We start from the raw sequence: 22,301 nt of genomic DNA on the forward strand, positions 1-22,301 counted from the left end.
TTAGTTGTGCAATACGGTCATTTTCTACTAGTAATGGTTACTTTAAGGGTGTGTTTTAAATGTGTGTTTGAATCACTCAGATCCAATGGCTGGATTAGAGATCCTCGGTTCTCTAGTCCGATCACCAGAGGATCGCCCTTATTCTAACTTTGTTTCAAGGATCTCAAACCCTGAAATAAAGGGATTTCAGATCCAGCTGATCCCTAGCATGGGTTCCACACAACATCAGCCAGCCCCATGCCAGCTCAGATCCTTGGATCTGAGATCCAGATCCGAGGCATTCAAACACACCCCAAGGGTCATGCAAGTTGATCCAAATACCAATTGGAAAGGCATAGCCAAGTCCGCACCATGTTTTAAAGATAATACAGAGGATGCACAACATTCCGTTTCAGTCCTTCCTAGAAAGCCAGAGTCTTGATCCGCGAGTCCGTTTGCTTTACAAACAAATTAAGCATATAAAACAGGAACATCTAGTATGGAGATACTGGAAATAGAAACGTTGAGCTGCATAAGAAGAAAATATGAGCGCTGAACAAGTAGCATGATTAACCTTGAGGTGATCAACATAACTGTAACCTAAGAATATAAACATTGAGATGGTCATTTCCAAAGCATTGTTTGATTTAACATTTGAATATAGACAACCATCAATAGAGGAGGTCATATGTCACAGAAACTTTGAAATAAAAGATAAAATGAGATGAAGAATTAAATGCACAAGACATCAAACATGCCGGGGAGGACACGGTCTCCACCTATTCTTGTTCTGTGAGAAAGATCAGCTTTAATGGTCCTCACTGCTGTAGATGGAACAAGTTAACTGACCATTTCTATGCGTAGAGGAATCCCTTCTCTTCCAGGTATGCTACCACTTGTTTTGCCATGGAATTAGGAGGACAAAGCCCATCTTTCTGATGTATCACAATCTGGGAAAACAATTACATCTTCAAATAAGAAGAATAAAGAGAGGATTTAGTTGAGATTTTGAATTACTAATGAATTTCGTAACGGCTAATAGCATTATGATTACATGCATGCATGGACATGTGACATGAAGCAAAGCAGTCAATCATGCATTCTTCCACCTATGAACCAATACTAATGTTCAAATGGCAACCAAGTGAATGACAATAAACAAATATCCCCATCGTTTTCTTTAGTGCAAACATGCACAATGTTCAAGCAAACAAATGCAAAAAGCAATCTGCACATCCGTACAGAGATAATGAGCATAGGAGCATCCAGGAGGCAACAGAATAGCAAGCAAAAATAAATGCGAAAGCATCTATACTTCTTGCAAGACACAGATGCACCGACTTAGACACAGAACCAACATTAGAAACTTTAGGAAAAAGGGTAGATCCCCTAGGCTAAAGAATTGAAAAGACAAACTAATTGAGACAACAAATCACGCAGCATACTGGTCCACAAATTTATTGGGAAACATTGTCATAACTAAAGGTTTGGAAAGGCAATTTAGACTTAGAAATGGCAAAAACATCTTAATCAATCTATTCAAATAGTGCAAGATAGATAGTTACACATGAACCGGTGAAGCACCGGGAAGACATGGACTCTACACACTTTGCAATTAGTGATTGTGATAAAATGTCTAAGTCCCGAATGTTTAGCTTCAAGCAACATACGAAACACTATGCAAAGAGGCATCTCACAAGTCTTTTGCCAAGGGTGCATGCCACCGGGTACCAATTTCATCTCAAACCTGCGTCAATATGCATATGCATTTATCTCCATGTAGTACGTACCTCACAATTCAAGGGTGGCTCATATGGGTCATCTATACCAGTAAAACCTGCAAAATAATAGAAAAAAAACTTAAGCAATTGACGAAATGATTCTACATCTTCCAAAAAAGAAGGTTGTGGTTCAAATACTGAAAATCCACTAAAACTCTAGTTGCTGAAATTTTTCCTAGCTGCTGAACCAAACATGACACATTACAGTTTGCTACATGGTGGAAAAGAAATTTCCTCTTTCACTTTTGAACTGATTGATGTAGCAAGGCTACCTCCCTGGTCAATTTTCAGAAAAATTATGCTGCCAGAGGACAGAGAAAAGGCTGATTAGAATATAACAGTAGCATAAACCATGATGCGGATCCAATTTTTGATAATTCGGATCAGGTCAATCTGGATCCAAGACCCATTCAGCAGGAAGCAGCTGGCCTGTGGGGGCCCACCTGTAGATCTCCCCCTCCTGAAGTAGAGCTCAAGGCCAAGTTGGGCCCACCCTAAGGGGCGTCCCCTCCCCTAATTCTGGAATCCTCTAAAAAACGTGTATAGGGCTTTGATGGCTGTCTAAGGAAAATGTGCAATTCAAAGGGAGGAATAATTTTAGAGAAAACCCCCATTTTCTGGCTTGGTCCAGGTAGGGTCAACTAGATTTAGTTTTTGGGTATTTATGTTGTATCTAGTTTTATGTTCCTATTTATTTATGCTTTGTAAATTGGTATGCCAATAAGTGCCCGTATTGGACTATATATAGGCCCTTGTTCTATGCTGGAGATTATCAATGACATGAATGAAAATAAATTATTCTCTCTCTCTCTCTCTCTCTCTCTCAGGGCGTGGCCCACTCTCTCTCTTCTCTCCTCTACCCCCAAGGACGTCTCTCTCTCTAACCAACCTTAGTGAGTTGGCCCTTGTGGTCTAGCCCATTAAGTGGACCAAGGCTGCAGCCAAGGTCCTCCTGCAACCCATGACTATATCGACCCTGCAACTTTTTTTGTTCCCAAGACCAATTTCGTGGAGCTCAGACCTTCCCAAGCTGACCTAGACTATGTAGCAGACCTTAGACGACTCAGTCTAAGTCAAGTAAGTCGAACCAACCGTTTCATTAACCCAAACCCAACCTAAAACCCACCTGACCCAAATCTGCCTAACTTGAAACCTGACAAACCTTGAAAATTAGCCTAACTCCCAAAAATCACCCAACCCAAACCATAAAATATCTCAGTCTACAAATTAGACCTCGTATACTTTAGGATGTCTAGTGTCTACCCTCCAGATCACCAAAAGTGGATACTCAAAAGAGTTTCACCAAAATAACAAAAGTGGATACAAAAAAGAGTTTCACCAAAATAACAAAATGAACATACAAAGAACCACAAATATGTTCACTCACAAACACCCACAAAGGAGGACAAGAACAAAAAATAAATATTTTTATTGATCTCAACACATATAAGTGTTAAAATGTAACATATATAATATATATAATAATAATATAATATAATAATATAATAATATTATTATTTTTATTTTCTTTTTCTTTCTTTTTTATTTTTGATTTATTATCTAGTTCATTTTGAACTAGATATTATAATCTAGTCAAGTCCCAACTAGGACTTGACTAGGATATAGTCGTTGAACCTAGTCCAACGACTCTCTTCATCTCTCTCCAACTTGTATAAATAGGGATGATCCCCCTCAATAATGTATCAATGCTTTTTAAGCATTTCTTGTGAAGAAATAAATATTTTTTATTTTAGTGTATTATTCTATTTTTACCCTTTTATGGGTCGTGTTTGAGGTGTCTCCAATAGACACTCCTTAAGGTTTCTCATGCTTTTGTGGAAGACCACCATTTCATTACATGGTATCAGAGCCTTGAAGACTTTTAGATCTTGAAGATTCTCATCTTGTTTTTCGTGCCTCTTTTGCAAAGAGTGATTTATTCTCTTGTTCGTGACTCAAGAGACCTTTTTTGAAGGAAAGCATTTAGAGGAAGCTTGGCTACAAAATTTTGTGATTGTACTCATTCTTCTTATCTCTTATCTTTTTTCTCTTTTTTTTCCTTCTCTCATCTATTCTCTCTTTTTCTCACCCTTGTAAAAGATGGATGACAATGATAAGATCACCATCATACCCATGAAATTAAATAACACCAACTATATGATGTGGGCTTCAATCATGAAGCACCACATTTGGGAAAAAGGGTTGTGGGGTATAGTGGATGATTCCGATTTGGAACCAAAACTAATTCTCACAAAAGTTGAGAATGACAAAGAAGTACCTCTTACGGATGAAGAGAAGAATAAGGCATTGGTGACCTATGAGAAAAAATTGAAAGAGTGGAGGATAAGGCAGGCCAAAATTATGTCATGGCTAATTAATAGCATTGACATTAAGAAATGTTTTATCCTTGCTAAATTTGATCATGACGATAAAGCTTGGAAATATCTTAGAAATATGTATTCCCTTAAAGATATTGCAAATATGTGCAATTTGCAAGACAAAGTTTGGACGATGACTCAAAAAGACAAAACTATTAGAGAATATTACAATGAGTTATCCGAACTTTGGGAGGAATTGGCTCTTCTTGAGCCAAAATGGCATTGTTCCGAAGATATCGAGCTTCGCCATAAGCAACTCGATATGGAACACTTTTATCAATTTCTAACGGTTTAAGACCGAAATTTGAGTCGACCAAATCGACTCTTTTACATCGAGGAAAGGTTCCATTTATCATTGATACTATAGAAGAACTGACTATGGAAGAAAACAAACTTAAAAAGAATACTCCAAAACCTGAAGATGATTCCATTATAGTTGTGTCTAAACAGGGTAACTATGTGCGCACTTATAGGCTACCTCATTTTGATAGACAAAATGGTGATTTTGACAAAAGAAAAGTCATTTACCAGTATTGTCATGAGCCCACTATAAGCCTCAATGTCCTAAGCTAAAAAGAAAAGAAAAAAAAGTTGCATATGTCGGATCGGAATCAAAAGATCAAGATGCACTAGTATCTATAGCTTAATTAATGGAGATTCTTCAACCTCTTCTAGCCTCAATTGAAGCAGATGTTTCATCATTCTCCGATCCCGGTAACTTTCTTTGGCTTCTTGACTCTAGTGCTTTTTTTAATATGACTCCAAATGTCAATACCTTATCCGAATGTCTTAAAAATAACTCAAATATGGCAAAAGTTTTCACAACTGATGGTACCTCTCTTGAAATAGAAGAAATGAATTTTTTTGAAAAACTTTATAAAATAAAGGAATTTTTTATCGCAAAAGTTAGATATATTCTTAAACTAAATTTAAACCTTTTATCTATTTTTCAAAAAGCTATGAAGGCAAAATTGAACGCATTAGAAAAGGCTAACACTTGAACTATTCAAGATATTCCTCTAGGTAAGAAACCTATAGGTTGTCGATGGGTTTATAAAGTCTAAACCAAGAGTGATGAAACTCTTAAAAAGTATAAAGCTCGATTAGTGGCTAAAGGATATGCCCAAGAGTATGACATCGATTATGAAAAAACTTTTGCCTCAGTTGCTCGTATGACCACTGTTAGAACATTAATAACCTTGACCTTCATTAGAAAATGACTCATATTTCAGATAGATGTCAAAAATGCTTTTTTCAATGAAAATCTAGTTAAAAAAGTATACAAGGAAGCCCCACCTGGTATTAGTATCCCTAAGGGTAAAGCTATTCGTTTAGAAAAAACTCTTTATGGTCTTAAACAGACACCAAAAGCCTGGTATGACAGATTTAGTCATGTTATGCTTGATATTGGTTTTCAAACTTGCTTGACTGACACTGCTTTATTTATTAAGAATTCGGATGCAGAAATTATTGTTCTCATTCTCTTTGTGAATGATATGATCATCACCGGAGGCGACAAACAGAAAGTTGAAAACATAAAAAAACTTCTTAAAACTCATTTTGAAATGATTGACTTAGGTTTATTAAGATATGTTTTTAGAAATTGAAGTTGCTTATTCCCCTCATGGGTATTTAATATCTCAATATAAATTTGCCTTTGATATTGTTTTCATGTCTGAAATTACAAATGATAAGAAAGTGGACACTCCAGAAGTTGTCAACATTAAAATGAGAATTGATGATGGAGAACCTCTTGATGATCCCACTCTTTACAGACAGCTTATCGGAGCACTTTCCTATCTCTCTATTACTAGGCCAGATATATCACACGCTGTACGCACAACTAGCTAATTTCAACATGCTCCCACATCTGTTCATATGTGAGCAGTTTTGTGTATTATTAGATACATAAACTTCTCTCTTTCACGAGGCCTCTTCTTGTCTGATTCATCGTCATTAGATTTAATTGTCGATACTGATGCTGACTGGAAGGTGATCCCAATAATAGACAGTCAACTACTGGTTTTTGTGTTTTCTTAGGTGAATCCTTAATTTCATAGAGATGCAAAAAGAGCAAAAGGTCTCTCTCTCTTCTACCGAAGCTGAATATAAAGTCATGGCCACCACGACAATAAAAGTAGTTTGGCTCAGACGTATGCTAGCTGACATGGGAGCTAAAGCAACAGAAGCTTCAAGAATGTGCTGTGACAACAAGAGTGCGATCTATATTGCTAGCAACTGGATATTTCATGAACGCAACAAACATATTGAGATTGACTGTCACTATGTTAAAGAAGAATATCTACATGGAATCATTGATCTACCATATGTTACATCAGAATATCAATTAGCAGACTTCTTCACCAAACCTTTTGTTGCTCCCAAATTTCACTTTTTCTTAAACAAACTTTCGCTTATTGTACTGTAAGTTTGAGGGAAAGTGTTAAAATGTAAAATGTAACATATATAATATATATAATAATAATATAATATAATATAATTATTATATTTTTATTTTTTTCTTTCCTTTTTATTTTTAATTTATTATCTAGTTCATTTTGAACTAGATATTATAATCTAGTCAAGTCCCAACTAGGACTTGACTAGGATATAGTTGTTGGACCTAGTCCAACAGTTATATTTAGAGCCGTTAGACTAAGTCCAACGACTCTCAAGGAGAGCTCATCTCTCTCCCACTTGTATAAATAGAGGTGATCCCCCTCAATAATGTATCAATGCTTTTTAAGCATTTCTTGTGAAGAAATAAAGATTTATTATTTTAGTGTGTTCTTCCATTTTTACCTTTTTATGGGTTGTGTTTGAGGTGTTTTCAATAGACACTCTTGGAAAGATTCTCATGCTTTTGTGGAAGACCACCATTTTATTATAGTAAGAAGCATACATTTGTAGTGGGGTTGTGCCCCATATTTATACACAAGTGAAGGAGGCCCCATAGGGAGTCGTTGGGACCCCAACAGTTCCTTATGTTGACTAGTTGTTCGTATGGTGTTGGATTTTCAAATGGTTCATCATCATCAATCTTCATTTTGATATTGTCAACTTCAGGAGTGTCAACCTTCTTATCGTCTGAGATACCAGACCCGTCAATAATATCTAAAGCAAATTTAGATTAAGCAGATAACCTCTAGAAGAATGAGCAACTTTTATACCAAGATTTTTTAAAAAAAACCCAAATCAGTCATTTCAAAATGTGTTTTTAAAAGCCTTTTAATGTGTTCAATTCCTTGTTTGTCACTACTAGTGACAATCATATCGTCCACGTAGATGAGAAGGATAATAATACCTGCATCAGAAATCTTAGAAAATAAAGTTGTATCAGTCAGACAATATTGAAATCCAATATCAAGTATAATTTGACTAAACCTGTCATACCAATCCTTTGATGCATGTTTAAGACCATCCAGGGTCTTGTCCAAGCGAAGAGCTTTTCCTTTAAATATAACTATGTCAGGTGGTGTTTCCATATAAACTTCTTCAGCCAAACTTCCATTGAGAAAAACATTTTTAACGTTCATTTGATATATCGGCCATCTTTTCACAGAGGCAAGAGCTACTAAAGTCATAGTTGTGGTCATTCTAGCAACTAGAGCAAAGGTTCTCTCATAATTTATTCCATACTCTTGAGAATATACCTTTGCAACTAATCTGGCTTTGTACCTTTTAAGAGTTCTATCAATCTTGGTTTTAACATTATACACCCATCGACAACCTATAGGTTTCTTTTCTAGAAGAATATCTTGAACAGTCCAAGTATTTGCCTTTTCTAAGGCATTTAATTTTACTCTCATAGCTTCTATCCATTCAGGCTGTTCCTTTGCTTCAACATAATTAGAAGGTTTTATATAGGAATGTATTAATGCAATGTAAGCTTGATACTTAGGTGAAAATGACTCATAGGACACATTTTTCAGGGATTTTTTATACTCTAGATGATTTGGTTTGTATCTCTACTTATTTTTCATTATTGGTATACTTTTCAAGAGCATATGGATGTTCTAAATTACCACGCCTGGAATATTGGATACAATCTTGATCTTTATGAGATTGTTCTTTACTTATCACATCACTTTTAACTTCTTAATTTTCATCAATATCACAATCACCAATCTTTGGAATTAAATCCAACAGAAAAGAATACTCATTTATTTTCTTAGCTTTCTCAATTAAAAAAAAACACTTTCTTTTTCTAAAAATGATACATTCCTTGAAATATATAGCCTTTTAGTTTTAAAGTCAAAACATCTATAGCCTTTTTTATTATTTGTATATCCTAAAAAAATACAAAGAATAGCATGAGAGAGTTTGTCATTTTTGCCAGTAAAAACAAAACACTTACATCCAAAACTCTCAATTTAGAATAATCACAGATTTGTTTGAAAAGTTTTTCAATAGGAGATACATTTTTTAAGGAAGAATATGACATTCCGTTAATAAGATAAACTGTAGTTAATGTGGCTTCAACCAAAAAATCTTTAGGAACTTGGTTTATAATAAATCAAGTCCTTGTTGTTTCTATAATATGCCTGTGCTTCATTTAAGCTAAACCATTTTGTTGAGGGGTATAAGGACAAGATTTTTATGTGTGACACCGTATAGGTCTAGGTAATCTTTAAATTCTTTTGATAAAAAACTCGCCTCCTGAATAAATGCGAAAGATGAAAATATCATTCTTGAATTGATTTTTGACTAAATTGTGAAATATTTGAAAATATGAGAAAACTTCAGACTTGTGTTTAAGAAAATAAATCCAAGTGTGTCTCATAAAATCATCCATAAAAATTACATAATACATAAAACTACCCTTCGATATAACAGGTGCAGGTCCCCACACATCCGAATGTATTAACTCAAGTGGTCGAGAAGAAACAAAGGTTCTTTCTTAAAATGGTAATCTCTTCATTTTACTAAGAATACAATTTTCACATGTAAAATTTTTAAAATTACAAAAAAAATCATCTTTAAAAAAAACTGAATCTTGGATATACTAAGATGGCCAAGTCTCTTATACAATAGATTCAAATCTAATTTCTGAACATTGCAACAAAATGTATTTTTGGGTATTTCCAAAAATTCCATATAATACAAGCCTCTTTCTCTATGGCCTTCCCCAATCAGCTTCTCTGATTGGCGATCTTGCACTCGACAACCACGAGAGGAGAAGAAAACATTATATCCATGGTCAGATAATTAAGAAGCATATAAAAGATTTAAGTTTAGTTCTGTCACATGGGTGCGGGTGCGACACGGGTGCGGCGTAATTTTAAAAATTTTGGACACGAGGACTCGGCTATATATATATATCCAGTGTGTGCATATATCTATATAAATTTTGGACACAGGGACTCTGCTCGTGACTCTTCCGAGTTGTCTCAGATCCTGAACTAACCGAGTTAAAATAGTAGTATAACTGGGTTATAACCAAACTCGACTGAGTTTATCATTGACTCGGCAGAGTCTTAGCTACCATGGGAATAAAACATCAAAGTATTAATTAAAAGCATTAACTAAAAGCATGTTCTGGTAAATACATTAAACATCTTTTGCAGTTTTGCTAAAATTCATAACATTAATTAAAAGCATTAAAAGCTTTTAATTTTTCAAAGCTAGATTTGAAAAAGACAGAGAGAGAGAGAGAGATCTCGGTGGATGAGAAAGTGTTGTTACTCATGGATGAGAATTTATTAGCTTTTATAAGAGAGAAAACGGGGTGGATGAAAAGTGTTGGTAGTCGTGGATGAGAATTTATTAGCTTTTAAGATTGAGAGAGAGAATTAAATGCTAATATTTAAGAATAAAGTTTTTTTTCTGGGGCTTATATTTGAGACTCATGCTATATATATATATATATATTTTAAAAAAATATATAAAAATATCAATTTTTTTTTGTTTTTTGCCCTAAAAATGGATATTTTTGGACTCAGTCAATGTTGACCAAGTCCAAAACAAGGACGGACTCGGCCTCGACTCGTTGACCGAGTCTGACTCGGCGTTGATTGAGTCCGGGCCGTGTCCGAGGCTGCACCCGTGTCCGCACCCGTGTCGGGGCGTGTCGACTCGGGTGCAGCGCCTCTCTAGCCGAGTCCGTGTGACATAGGTTTAGTTTAAGAATATCTCTAATTTTTGGAATACAAAATCTTTTTGAGTTTTGAGAAATGTTTTCAAAATTTCCTATTCCTTTTATCTCAAGAGATGTTCCATCAACAATAAAAACATTTGACCCACTTGAGTTATTGACATTCGGATAACATATCATTATTTGGTGTCATATGAAAAGCGGCACCTGAGTCAAGAAGCCAAAGAGATTTACCCGGAACGAAAAGGCCGAACAAAGATACCACGGCTCCAGTGGATGGTGATGCTCCTTTGAGTAGAGGTTGAAGAGCCTCCATTAATTGTGTTAAGGACATGTTTCCAATAGATAGTTCATTTGACTTTTGTGGAGGTCCAACAGAGGCAACCTTCTTCTCATAAGGTTTTTGCAATTTAGAACAATATGTTCTTATATGTTCCGGTTCATGACAATAGTAGCAAATAATTTTCTTTCTTTCATACTCATTGCCTTGCTTCTCATCATTTGGCTTTCTATAATGTGGGGGTTTGTAGGTACAAACATAGTTTCTCGGTCTAGATACAGCTACAAGCGAGTCATCATCACTCTTAAAGATTCACTTTTTAAGCCTATTTTCCTTCATATTTAATTCTTTTATCGTATCTTCTATCGAAGGGACTTTCCCTCGACAAAGAAGAGTGGATTTGGTGGATTCAAACTCTGATTTCAATCCATTAATAAATTGGTAAAAGTGCTCTGCATCTATTTGATTTTGACAAAGTTCTATGTCCTCCAGACAATACCACTTTGGTTCAAGAAGAGCCAACTCTTCCCATAGTTCGGACAAACCATTATAGTATTCTTTAATGCTTTTATCTCCTTGAACCATATTCTGAATCTTATTTTGCAAGTTGAACACATGTGAAATATCTTTAAGAGAATATATTCTCTTAAGATAATCCCATGAATTATTTTCATGTTCGAATTTAGCAAGACTTGAACACTTCTTAATGTCGACGCTACTAATGAGCCTCCATTTCTTCCAATTTTTCTCATAAGTGGTCATTGTCTTCTATAAGAGGTACCTCTTTCTCACCTTCTAGTTTGATAAGGATTAGTTTGGGTTTCAGATTAGTCCCATCCACTAATCCCCACAACCCTTTTCCCCATATAAGGTGCTTCATAATTGAAGCCTATGTTACATAGTTTGAATCATTGAGCTTAATGGGTTTTATGGAAACATTTTCATTGTCAACCATTTTTACAAGGGTAAGACAAAAGAAAAGAATAGAGAAAGAGGAGAGAAAAGAACGAGAGTAAAGGTAGAAGTTACGAGCACTCTACCACCAAGAAAATGTTACCAATCACGAGCACTTCGAATGAAAATTGCAAGAGAGCTTCGACACTTTCAAATTTGGAGTGGCACGCTTCCCAATGTACCAACAACAATTTCAGCTTGATCAACAAGCTCTAATACCATGTAAGGAAATGAGTTCCTCCAAAAATATTCACTAAATCACCAAAAGTGGATACTCAAAAGAGTTCCACCAAAATACCAAAATGCACACATAAAGAACCACAAATAGGTTCACTCACAAACACCCACAAAGGAGGATAAGAACAAAAAATAAATATTTTTATTGATCTCAACACATGCAAGAAGCATACATTTGTTGTGGGGCTTTGCCCCATATTTATACACAAGTAAAGGAGGCCATAGGGAGTCGTTGGGACCCCAACGGTTCCCTATGTTGACTAGTCAACATGTGTTTGATTAGTTCAAATGCAACAAAAAAAAATCCTAAAGAGACTATTCCTAGTTACATTATATATATATATATGTGTGTGTGTGTGTGTGTGTGTGTGTGTGTACATTTACATTTTTTAACAAAACCCAGTCTGACCTAGTCCTGTTTGTCCGTCCACTACCAAAATTGTACCGCCCTATCCCAGTGTCGCCTGCCCCTGAAATTTTGACCGTACCTAGTCCAAGGTGTCCCAAACCATCCCTTAAAATTTGGGATTTATCTGTGGTGTCGTTTGGGCACACTGAGTTTTCTACTGAAACCAAACCCCCTATTACCCGAATTTGATTGTTGACCTAGACCCTGATCTAACCGAGCCTACCCACTGCCTAAAATCCCTAACTCAGACCCAGGAACGCATCAGACTGTTACCATTTCATGGACATAGACTGTAATCATTCACAAATATCTGTGATATTTTGAAAATATTGCAATAATACTGCTGTATTTGACAAAAGCCACAAAACACTATTAAAGGCAAAGTCGCGATATTTTGAAAACATCAAAATTATATATATATCGCAATATTATCAGTTAGTTTTACTTTTTTACTTATTTTCTATATCTTAAATATGTTTTTTATTCTTTCTTTTATATTTTTACTTATTTCTTTTATTATATGTGTATTTTACTAAGTATGTTATTTTTTACTTATTTATACTATTTTTATGTTCTAAAAAATTGTAAGCACCGAGATTTTTCCAAGATTTTCTTGAGATTTATAAACTAAACCTATATTATTGTGAGAAATTTCCTTGCTGATATTCAGTGACTATGGTTCTAAATTAATGATTCTTTAGTTCAAAGAGCAGTTGAGCTATACCTTCCCTGTTCATTACATCAGAATGTCTATAAAGGCCCTTTTATAATAGTTTGATGTGAATACCCAACAATGGGTTGTGTCTTCATATAATTCACATCCCATGAGATACCTTTAATTTTACCAGCACGAGCAAGCTTGTAAAGGCCTTTCGAATCCCTTGCCTCACATACTCCCAAGGGTACATCCATGTACACCTGTTAAGACATACAATCAATACTAGCTTAGTTTTCAATGTAAATATTAATATAGAGTGCCAACCTCAATGAAATTCGCATCTGGCAGCAGAGCACGACATGCATCCCGGTCTCTCCTATATGGAGATATCAAACTTGCAATACAGATAACACCAGCATCAGCGAAAAGCTTAGCCACTTCCCCTGAAATAAGATATATCGGAATCTAGAAACCATGAATACAAAATATAAGGCGAATATAGTGCAATACAACACCAAGTGTAGTGTGTTGGATTGCCATTTTAGTGCATGCAAGAGCCATGCTAACATGCTGCCAAGTGCATTAAATTCAAAAAACAAACCATCATAACAAATAGGGGCTGAACCATCTAGGAAACTTACCAACTCTGCGTATGTTTTCAGCACGGTCCTCTGCATTAAAACTAAGATCTTTATTCAGACCATGCCGAACATTGTCACCATCAAGTATATAAGTAAGCTTTCCTCTAGCATGCAATTCTAGACTTACAGAGCATGCCAAGGTGCTCTTACCTGAAATTTGTTTAACCAGCAACATGGAAACAAAAATATCAGAACGCTCAATAATGAGAACATGGAGCAAGTCTTATAAGACTTGGTTGACATAGGTGCAAATGTTCTGCATGAATGATCTTTAATGCTCTTGAAAGATGAACTGAAAAAAGAAAAAAGCAGCACACAAACAATTTATATCAACAGTTATAGACTTATAGTCTTATAGACCCGCACTAGAATGCTCTAATGGAAAACATAAATCATCAAGCTCTTTTAAAGTAAAAAGAAAAATGAGAGTAGATTATCATGTGTATGAGGCAAGTTTAAGTCATTAATCTGAATTTTACTATATTATTTTGTGGGAAGACCTTTACCACAGTTTGAACATGTGTTTCTATGTTTAACAAATTTTAGAAACCACAATAACATCTCATTCAAATATAAAATGAGGCAGTGCATCAAAAAACTAGGGCTGCATTCAAGCTTTACTATATGAGAACTAGCCATTTTCGAAGTTTTTTTTTTGGCAAATCTGACCCTGCAGAGATGTGTTCAACATGGTCCATTTGCAAGAAATTGACTGTTGGATCATGCTTTTTTGAAATAAAACATGATTTTGGATGTTTGAATATTTATGAAAATTCTGAGCCATTCATTTTCAAGCCTTAAAAAATCCTATTTATGCATCAAACTTGGATGATTCAAGATCCTGTCCCTCTGCACAGTCAGAATAACAAAAAAAACCATAAAAATCTTGGTTCACACTAGTTCTCATATTCTAGTGCTCATAGATCTAGAGTAGAGCGTAGGTGCTTGTGATACGTGCTCGATGGGTTTTTCTGCTCTTCCGGTGCTTTTTTTCGCAGTTCTGACCCCATAAATGTGTTGGGCATGGTCGATTTATGAGGAATCCACACCTGGATCATGTGTTTTTGATGAAAAAATGATATTTGGAGCCTCAAAATTTTATAAAGATTTTGGACCATTGATTTTTCGAACCTTATAAAAACCCACCCATATGTCGGAATCGAACACTTCAAGAGTTGTTCCCTATAAAATCAAGTACATAGATCACATCTGTACGGTTAGAATTTAAAAATAAAGCGAAAAAACCCTGAAAAACCCATCAAGCACATAGCGCAAGCACCTAATGTTCAAGCACCTACTCTCTCTCTCTCTCTCTCTCTCTATATATATATATATATATATATATATATATATATAGGAGAATGAAAACCTACCCACTAGAAAACCTACCAAACCTACCCACTAAGAAACATTTTATTGGATTTTTGGTGTTTTTTTCGAAATTCTGACCTTACTGATGTGATTTATGTGCTTGTTTTTATAGTAATCAGTTCTTGGAGCATTTGATCTGATGCATGTATAGGTTTTCTATAAGGTTTCAAAAATCAATGGCCTACAATTTTTATAAATTTTTGAGGCTTCAATACCATTTTTTCCATCTAAAATGCATGATTCAAGTGTCCATTTCTAGTAAATCAATCATGTTGAACACATCTGTAAGGTCAGAATTTCGAAAAAAACAACGAAAATCCAATAAAAATATTTCTTAGTGAGTAGGTTTTCATTTCCCTATATATATATAGGTGCTTGTGATACGTGCTTGATGGGTTTTTCAGGTTTTTATTGTTTTCCTTTTAAATTTTGACTGTACAGATGTGATCTATGTACTTGATTTTATAGGGATCAATTCTTGAAGTGTTCGATTCCGACACATGGGGTTTTTATAAGGTTCAAAAAATCAACGGTCCAAAATCTTTGTAAATTGTCGAGGCTCCAAATATAATTTTTTCATCGAAAACACATAATCCAGGTATGAATTCCTTGTAAATTGATCATGCCCAACACATTTATGGGGTCAGAACTGCGAAAAAAATACCAGAAGAGCAGAAAAACCCATCAAGCACGTAATCAAGAACCTACACTGCTATATATATGAATGAAAACCTGCCCACTAAAAAACATGTCAAACCTACCTACTAGAACCTGGACCTACCTGTGATCAAATGCACCTCTTCGCACGGGTCTGCCAGATAGTCTGCTAGTTGACTAGATGAGCGCCTGGAGGATCTGGGCTCACGATACGGTAGGAATGCTAAAGATAGTTAGCGCATCACCAGAGGTTGCTGAACGATGCCGAAAAACAATGACAAAGTTGGCCGGAAAACCAGATCTCTGTAACTACCCACTAAAACCTAGACCCACCTATGATCAAATGCACCATTTCGCATGGGGCTGCGGGATAGTCTTCCGGTTGAATGGACGAGCGCCTGGAGGTTATTGTCTAAATGTGCGTTAGGGATGCCAATGATAGTTGATGTATCACCAGAGGTTGCTGGACGATGCTGGAAAATGGCGACAAAGTCTGCCAAAATATCAGATGTCTATAACTATGCAGGGCTTGAGCACGATAAAACGGATCACATCCCGAAGTATCTCCGATCGTCGATCCGAATCGTCGTTGGAAAGATCTTGACATATAGTATGCCAAAAAGTACTTGGCGTGCCCGGATTTTGTCGGAATCTTCGCCGGAAGTTGCAACTGCACCACTAGTGGGTAGGTTTGGCATGCTTTTTAGTGGCCAGGTTTTTATATATATATAGCAATGAGCTTGATAGTTTCTACAAGCATTTTAGGAAACCACATGTTACACACATTTTGAAGTGCATGTAATGGCTGTTCACATAGTGAACATAGGCCAACTTACTTAATCAGAAGGGGATTTGTACTCAATCATATCTGACTATGTCTAACCAGCATCCAGGTGTGAATCGTATAAGATCCACAAACATCATAATAGATGGGTTGAGTCCTGGTAACAAATTAATTAACAGCATCATGTGCACACACAATGCTAAGGGACAGTTTAACTGAGTTATTCATGTGTCAGCTTGTTTGCTAATGTGCCATCACATTCAATGTTCCAATCCAAGAATGGAAAGCCATAGACTGCATTCTATCAATATCAAAAAGTAAAAATAACAACAAAAAAGTTGTTCCATCATCTAGGCAAAGCATGAACACTGACATGCCATAACTTCAGCATTATATTTTTAAGCACAAAATGCATCGAATGGCAGGAATTTGAAGATTAATGGAGATTTTTCAATAGGCAACAGATGATATCCCACAAACTTTGATTTGGAATGCACATGCCAATTTTGATACTGGAATCCTCTCAGTGTGAAAGTTCAGTCAACGAACCTGAGCCACTCAGGCCTGTAATCCATATCACACACCCTTTTTGATTAAGTAATTGCTGCCTTTCAGATTTGCCAACTGAGCATTCTTGCCAGACAATGTTCCTTGACTTCCCAACAGTAGACATCAAAGGTCTACTATTTCCTGTTAAAGTGGGGAAAAAAATTGTCAGAACTTCAGATATAAATACAGAAAAAGCATAGGAAGCAATTTGCTGAGTAGCTCAATACTCAGTGATGGATAGTACAGTTCCTTGCAGTTATTAGTATAACTGTGCCATCTACCTTACCAAATGAAAGATGCCAACACCCAATATAATAGACCAAGTCGTTCCTTTTATAGATAAGGAAATTACTGATCATATTGTGGTAAATCAAGGTTTCTAAGGTCCACAAACTTTCTGGAAAAGATCACTGTGGCAAAGAACAGATTGAAACAACTAAAAATTGGTAGATTCTTTATGACAGTAAACATGTATTTGGTGGCAGAGAAGCTTGAAAATATCTGATTAATAACGAAGAATTTCAATCATATATGTAGGTTCATTCACTTCTTACTGACTGCTTGAAAAAAGTGATGGCACAAGATGAATGAAATAAATCTTAAGTCTCACCATCAGGAGGTTATGAACCTATAGACTGAACTTTAAAAAAGATTATGCATAAACATTTCTCTGGCGTCGCAGGTAGAACATCTCAGTAGCTTGAATGAGCAGAATGCCTAAGTAAGTTTGGTTCATTAGTTTGCACATTCAATATTTGGATATTTTTCAATTACAATCAACACAATGGACCTAGGAAGCCTTTACCTTTCATAATCCATAGCTTCTATGAAATTTGTCTTTAACCCAGAAAGTTCTTCCTGACAAATTCTGATATAGTGTTGTATCTTGCCCATCCCATCTTCCAATTAGCACTAGTGTTCTGTATAATGATCACATCATATCTACTAGTCTTTGGCATGTCCAACTCATACATGGAGCAAATACATTGATTGTGTGTGTGTGTGTTACATGCTTTAACATTACATCTAATTTAGAACATGTTATTGTTCAAGTATCTATTCCAGATAACCACTAGCATACCATGGCAATTTCACTAGTTTTCTATTTTTTGCCCGTGCTTCAAGGCCAGCAAACTCTCAATATTTGATAAAATGCAACAAAGTTAACGGTTTAGTTTTTCGCATCCAAACACAGATGGCACTAAAATGAATATCCTTGATAAAAAGTTCCGAAATAACTATTTTGTTAACCCTTCAGCATTTTGGGGGACAACCTTCATGTCAGATGAAGTTCCTCCAGATTGAACCCTTTGGCAAAATGAGTCCACCACTTTTGCCACAATCTGCAAGAATTTCTAATAACTGTTATAAAAGCTCGATTTCTGCATATGTCATCATATTCTTGGCCTCTCCAATAAGCCTAGATTAAAAAAGAAAAAAATAGTTATTCTTATTGATTTAAGTGAAGTCCAAGCTTCTATACCAATAATGAAGAGAGCATGCATTAACCATATCATATTGAGGCAAAGAAGCATTGTTAAGGGCTATGTCACATGAGTGCGGGTGAGGGGGTGTGGCACTTTCAAAAAACTTGGGTGCGGGGGTGCGGCAAAAAAAAATTATATATATATATATATATATATATATATATATATATATATATATATATATATATATATATATATATATATATATATATATATATATATAAAATTTGTGCAGAGGAGGGGTCGAGCCCCCTCCCTGTGCTCTCTGTTGGCAGGGGAGGGGCCGAGCCCCTCCCTGCGCTTTCTGTTGGCAGCGGAGGGGCTAAGCCCCTCCCTACGCCCTCTTTGTGCAGGGGAGGGGTCGAAGAGGAGAGCAGAGGGAGTCAGAGAGGAGAGAGCGTACATGAGGAGGAGAGCAAAGGCAGAGCGGTTGGCAACGGCGTCGGGGTCTAGTGGAGGCTTCAGAAGGAGAGGAAGGGAGAATTAGGGCAAAAAAAATTGCCGTAATCCTCCCTCAGCAGCATATTTCATCGGGCGTAAATTTTTGTTTTTCTAAAGTCTAAAAATTAGACACAAATGACCCTAGGTGCGTTGACTGCACCCATTGTCGGGTTGACCACACCGGGTGCCGCACCCGCACGCGCACCCGCATCGAGTCACATCGATGCAGATGCGGCACCCGGTTTGCCGAGTCCCTGCGACATAGGTTAGGGGTGTCCTACCCAATAGAGACATATGTCAATTGATGCTAAGGGTCATCACTAGGTTCAAAGGAAAAATACCCCCGAGTCTCTAAAGTTGGTGGGATCGATTCCAGTCGTTTTGAGTTAGAAAGTGATTGAAATCATCTTGGGTGTGTTTCTTGTGCATTCTGTTGGGTTCTTATTGCATTTGAAAACAGTTCTTGCTGGCGGTAACTTGGTTAGAGTTGTAGAACTCGAGTTCTTTGGTGTTTATGCTCTAGTTTGATTATGCAGTTGGTTGTTACTTCTGGGTTATGAATCTTGCCATTCATTTTCAGTTGTGTGGTGTTTCTTGCATACGTGTAGTGATCTATGAGTGATTGTCTTGGTATACTCCTTGGGATTTTACCGTTGTGGGATTCACATTGTGACTTGTGTAGTTGAGGCCTTGTCATCTAGTATACAACATATTGGAGTTGGTTTTGTTGTGTTGCATATTGTCTCTTGTGCAAGCATTGAATTTGTAGTTTAGGGGTTCAGAGAGTCTAAAGGAGATTATTCAAGCCATTCTCGTGAAATTTGACAAGACTAATTTCACATTTTGGGGCTGATATTGTGCATACCATTGTATTTGGGGTGTATCAAGTGTAGACACAAATCCTTTGGTGTTGATATAGATTTGTGACTTGCATGGTGGCGATTGGTTGTCCCTTGCATTGTTTTTGGCTATTTTGTTGTGTTATTGTCGGTTTTGTGCAAGAAATTTATTGTGTAGTTGGGGGTTGTTGTTGTGATGGAGAAGGAGGAATTGATTTGGTTTGACCCAATGAAGTTTGATGGGATCGGTAGATTCACTAATGAGAGGATTACTATATCAAGAGCATCTAGAGGTGACATGAGTGGTACAAGATGCTACTATTGCAAAGAAATGGGGCATATGAAGTGATCATGCCCTGCATTGAAAAAGAAGAATAGAAGTTCTACGACAGTCCAATGGAAAGAGTTTTAGGGAGAAAAATGGGCAAATGGATGGTATTAAAAATACTCAGCCTTCTGACTTATTTGTGGGAGGTTCTTTTGAGCATTCTAGTGAGAGTCGGCTACGAATTTTGGAGTTGATGCGGTAGATATAACAACAAATTCTCCAGTTGTAGATCTTAACTCAGCCACTCCTTTTTGTTTCTTCTCTTGCAATCTCTTATGTTCCCACTTCTTCTGACATTGCTTGTACAGGTATTTCTGGTAGTCTTCTTGGATGACTGATAGATTTAGGAGCATCATGTCACATGATTGCTCATGAGTCCAACTTAGCTAATTGTCAGACTTGCAGTGGTACCTTTCGCACTGCAGATGACTCCTCCATAGTTGCATCCAAAGTTGGCTCCATTACTCTCAATTCATGTCCCAAGAGTAAGTTGAATATTTCATAAGTTTATCATGTCCCTTTTCTTGCAATGAATTTTATTTTTGTTTGGGAAAATTACCAAGTTTAATTGTATCATTACCTTCTCTTCTATTGATTGTGTTGTGTAGGATCAACTGCCACGAAGAAGGATTGGGGTTAGCCATAGGCGAGGAAACTTGTATTACCTGGTCAGGTTGGATATCAGTTCACAAAGGAGACATGGGGTTAGTCTAAGAGTTGCAGTTGTGGATGAGTGTCTTGTGGCATCAAAGATTAAGTTATATTTCTATCTTTAGGTTGCAATATTTGGTGCTTGTTGGTAGTTTAGGTGGGTCAAAGTTAGTTATGTCAAGGCATGTGCAGGAGTGCAAGAGATATATGTTACTATTCCTTCCCTGTCCACGTCCACCTCGAAAGCCTCCACGTCCTCGTCCTGACATCATCCCTGTAATCGATACATCATGGTGACTGGAGTGCATCTCTTCTCCTCGAATAGTAACTTCATATTGTAATAGCTTCGCGCAAAGATCCTCAAAACTTGGTAAAGAAGGAAGACATAAGAGGGATGTGACCAACATGTGATAATCAAATCCAAGACCATTTAGTGCCTGTTGAACTTTCTCTTTGTCAGGAATTTCACAGCCCACCATGGCGAGTTGATCAGTGATGGTCTTGACTTTATTCATGTACTCTGTGACTGACAAGTTTTCCTTCTTTAAGAGCTGAAATTCTTTCTTCAAATGTAGGATTCTGGCCTCTGAAATCTGTGAATAGGTTTGCGCCAACCTCTGCCATAGCTCCATAGTGGAGCATTCATCGGGAATGCCCACTAATACCTCTTGGGAAAGAGTAGAAGTAATATATGCCACAACCGCCTGATCCTTTCTCCTCCATACTGTGAATTCTGAATTACGAACCGATATGTCTCTTCCAAGTCAGGAAATTGAAATTATTTAATTTTTTAGAAACAAGTTGGCCAAGGAAGTTTGATGACAAACCAGACTGGGTTGAGGAAGAATCCATGATTATGAGACACGTGAATATAAAGTAGAAAATACTCTAAGAGGGGATCAATGGAATGACTAATCAAACTGCAAGATAATGTGATTGTTTAAGTTCAGTCCAGAAGAGAACCGATCATAACAGAATTCAGATCTTTTTTTTTTTGACAGATATCAGATCACGTAAATATTCAAAATATCAATTCGATATTCATGAATCAAGCCACCTGATCATGTCGTGCTCGATTAGCATTAATAGGCTTAAAAAAAATTTTGCCGTGTTCGATTAGCATGAACCAAGATCACGATGAATCATGTTTTTAGATGAATCAGCGATCAGTTTTGAAATGAGGGAATAGGAGAACAGACTCTAAGAAAAGGAAATCACGAGTTTTGTTTGGAACATAGTATCGATTCAAGAAAATGGGTCACGATGAGGATTTAAAAAGAAAACAGAATTGATGAGTTTCAAGATGGGTCACGATTAGGGTTTCAAGATGAAAATGCAATAGATAACATGCCTTTAAAGAGAAAACACGTGTTTCAGATGAAAACAAGAAAGAAGTTTTAAGAAGGGATGGGGACGAGAAAAAGGGATTGTCGTCCTTTTGGAAGAAAACACGATAGCATAGATTGTAGAAGAGAGGAAAAATAAAAAACAGAGAGAAGAATACTTTCCTGACCGAAATCAGATATTCTCTATGGTCATACCTTTTGGAAGCAATGCCGAGCCCTAGATCCAACCTTGCTTTGATACCATGTTAGAACTTGAGTTTGCACCAAACCTGATCTTCAACAGAGGAAAGAGAGAGAAGAAAAAAGGTAGAAGAAGAAGAATACGCAGAGTCGTTGGGGCTACACAGGTTCATGATTTTTCTTAACATTTTCGTGACATGCTGTAATATATTTATGTATTAGGTTACAAGGTAATTCAGTTATGGGCATGATTGTCC

At 36.5% G+C, this 22,301-nt stretch overlaps 1 protein-coding gene across 5 annotated transcripts in view; it reads right to left on the minus strand.

Moving 5' to 3' along the window:
* Positions 1-611: 611 nt before the first annotated feature.
* LOC149837329 (adenylyl-sulfate kinase 3-like) overlaps positions 612-22,301 on the minus strand; it is a 30,760-nt gene continuing 9,070 nt past the window's right edge. For 2 of the 5 annotated variants that reach the window (XM_090007339.1, XM_090007341.1), the window contains exons 2-7: positions 16,773-16,913; positions 13,412-13,561; positions 13,095-13,213; positions 12,946-13,030; positions 1,770-1,816; positions 612-929 (exon numbers count right to left, since the gene is read on the minus strand). In XM_090007339.1, the coding sequence (XP_089863465.1) occupies positions 834-929; positions 1,770-1,816; positions 12,946-13,030; positions 13,095-13,213; positions 13,412-13,561; positions 16,773-16,913 (638 nt within the window). In that variant the 3' untranslated portion in view covers positions 612-833. Of the gene's footprint in view, positions 948-1,769; positions 1,817-12,836; positions 13,031-13,094; positions 13,214-13,411; positions 13,562-16,772; positions 16,914-22,301 lie in introns of all 5 variants that reach the window. The other 3 variants (XM_090007340.1, XR_016432100.1, XR_016432101.1) reach the window with 3 other exon arrangements.

This window comes from Nuphar pumila, chromosome 5, assembly GCF_984573655.1.
Source record: "Nuphar pumila chromosome 5, dmNupPumi1.hap1.1, whole genome shotgun sequence".
In the NCBI taxonomy this organism is placed as follows: domain Eukaryota; kingdom Viridiplantae; phylum Streptophyta; class Magnoliopsida; order Nymphaeales; family Nymphaeaceae; genus Nuphar; species Nuphar pumila.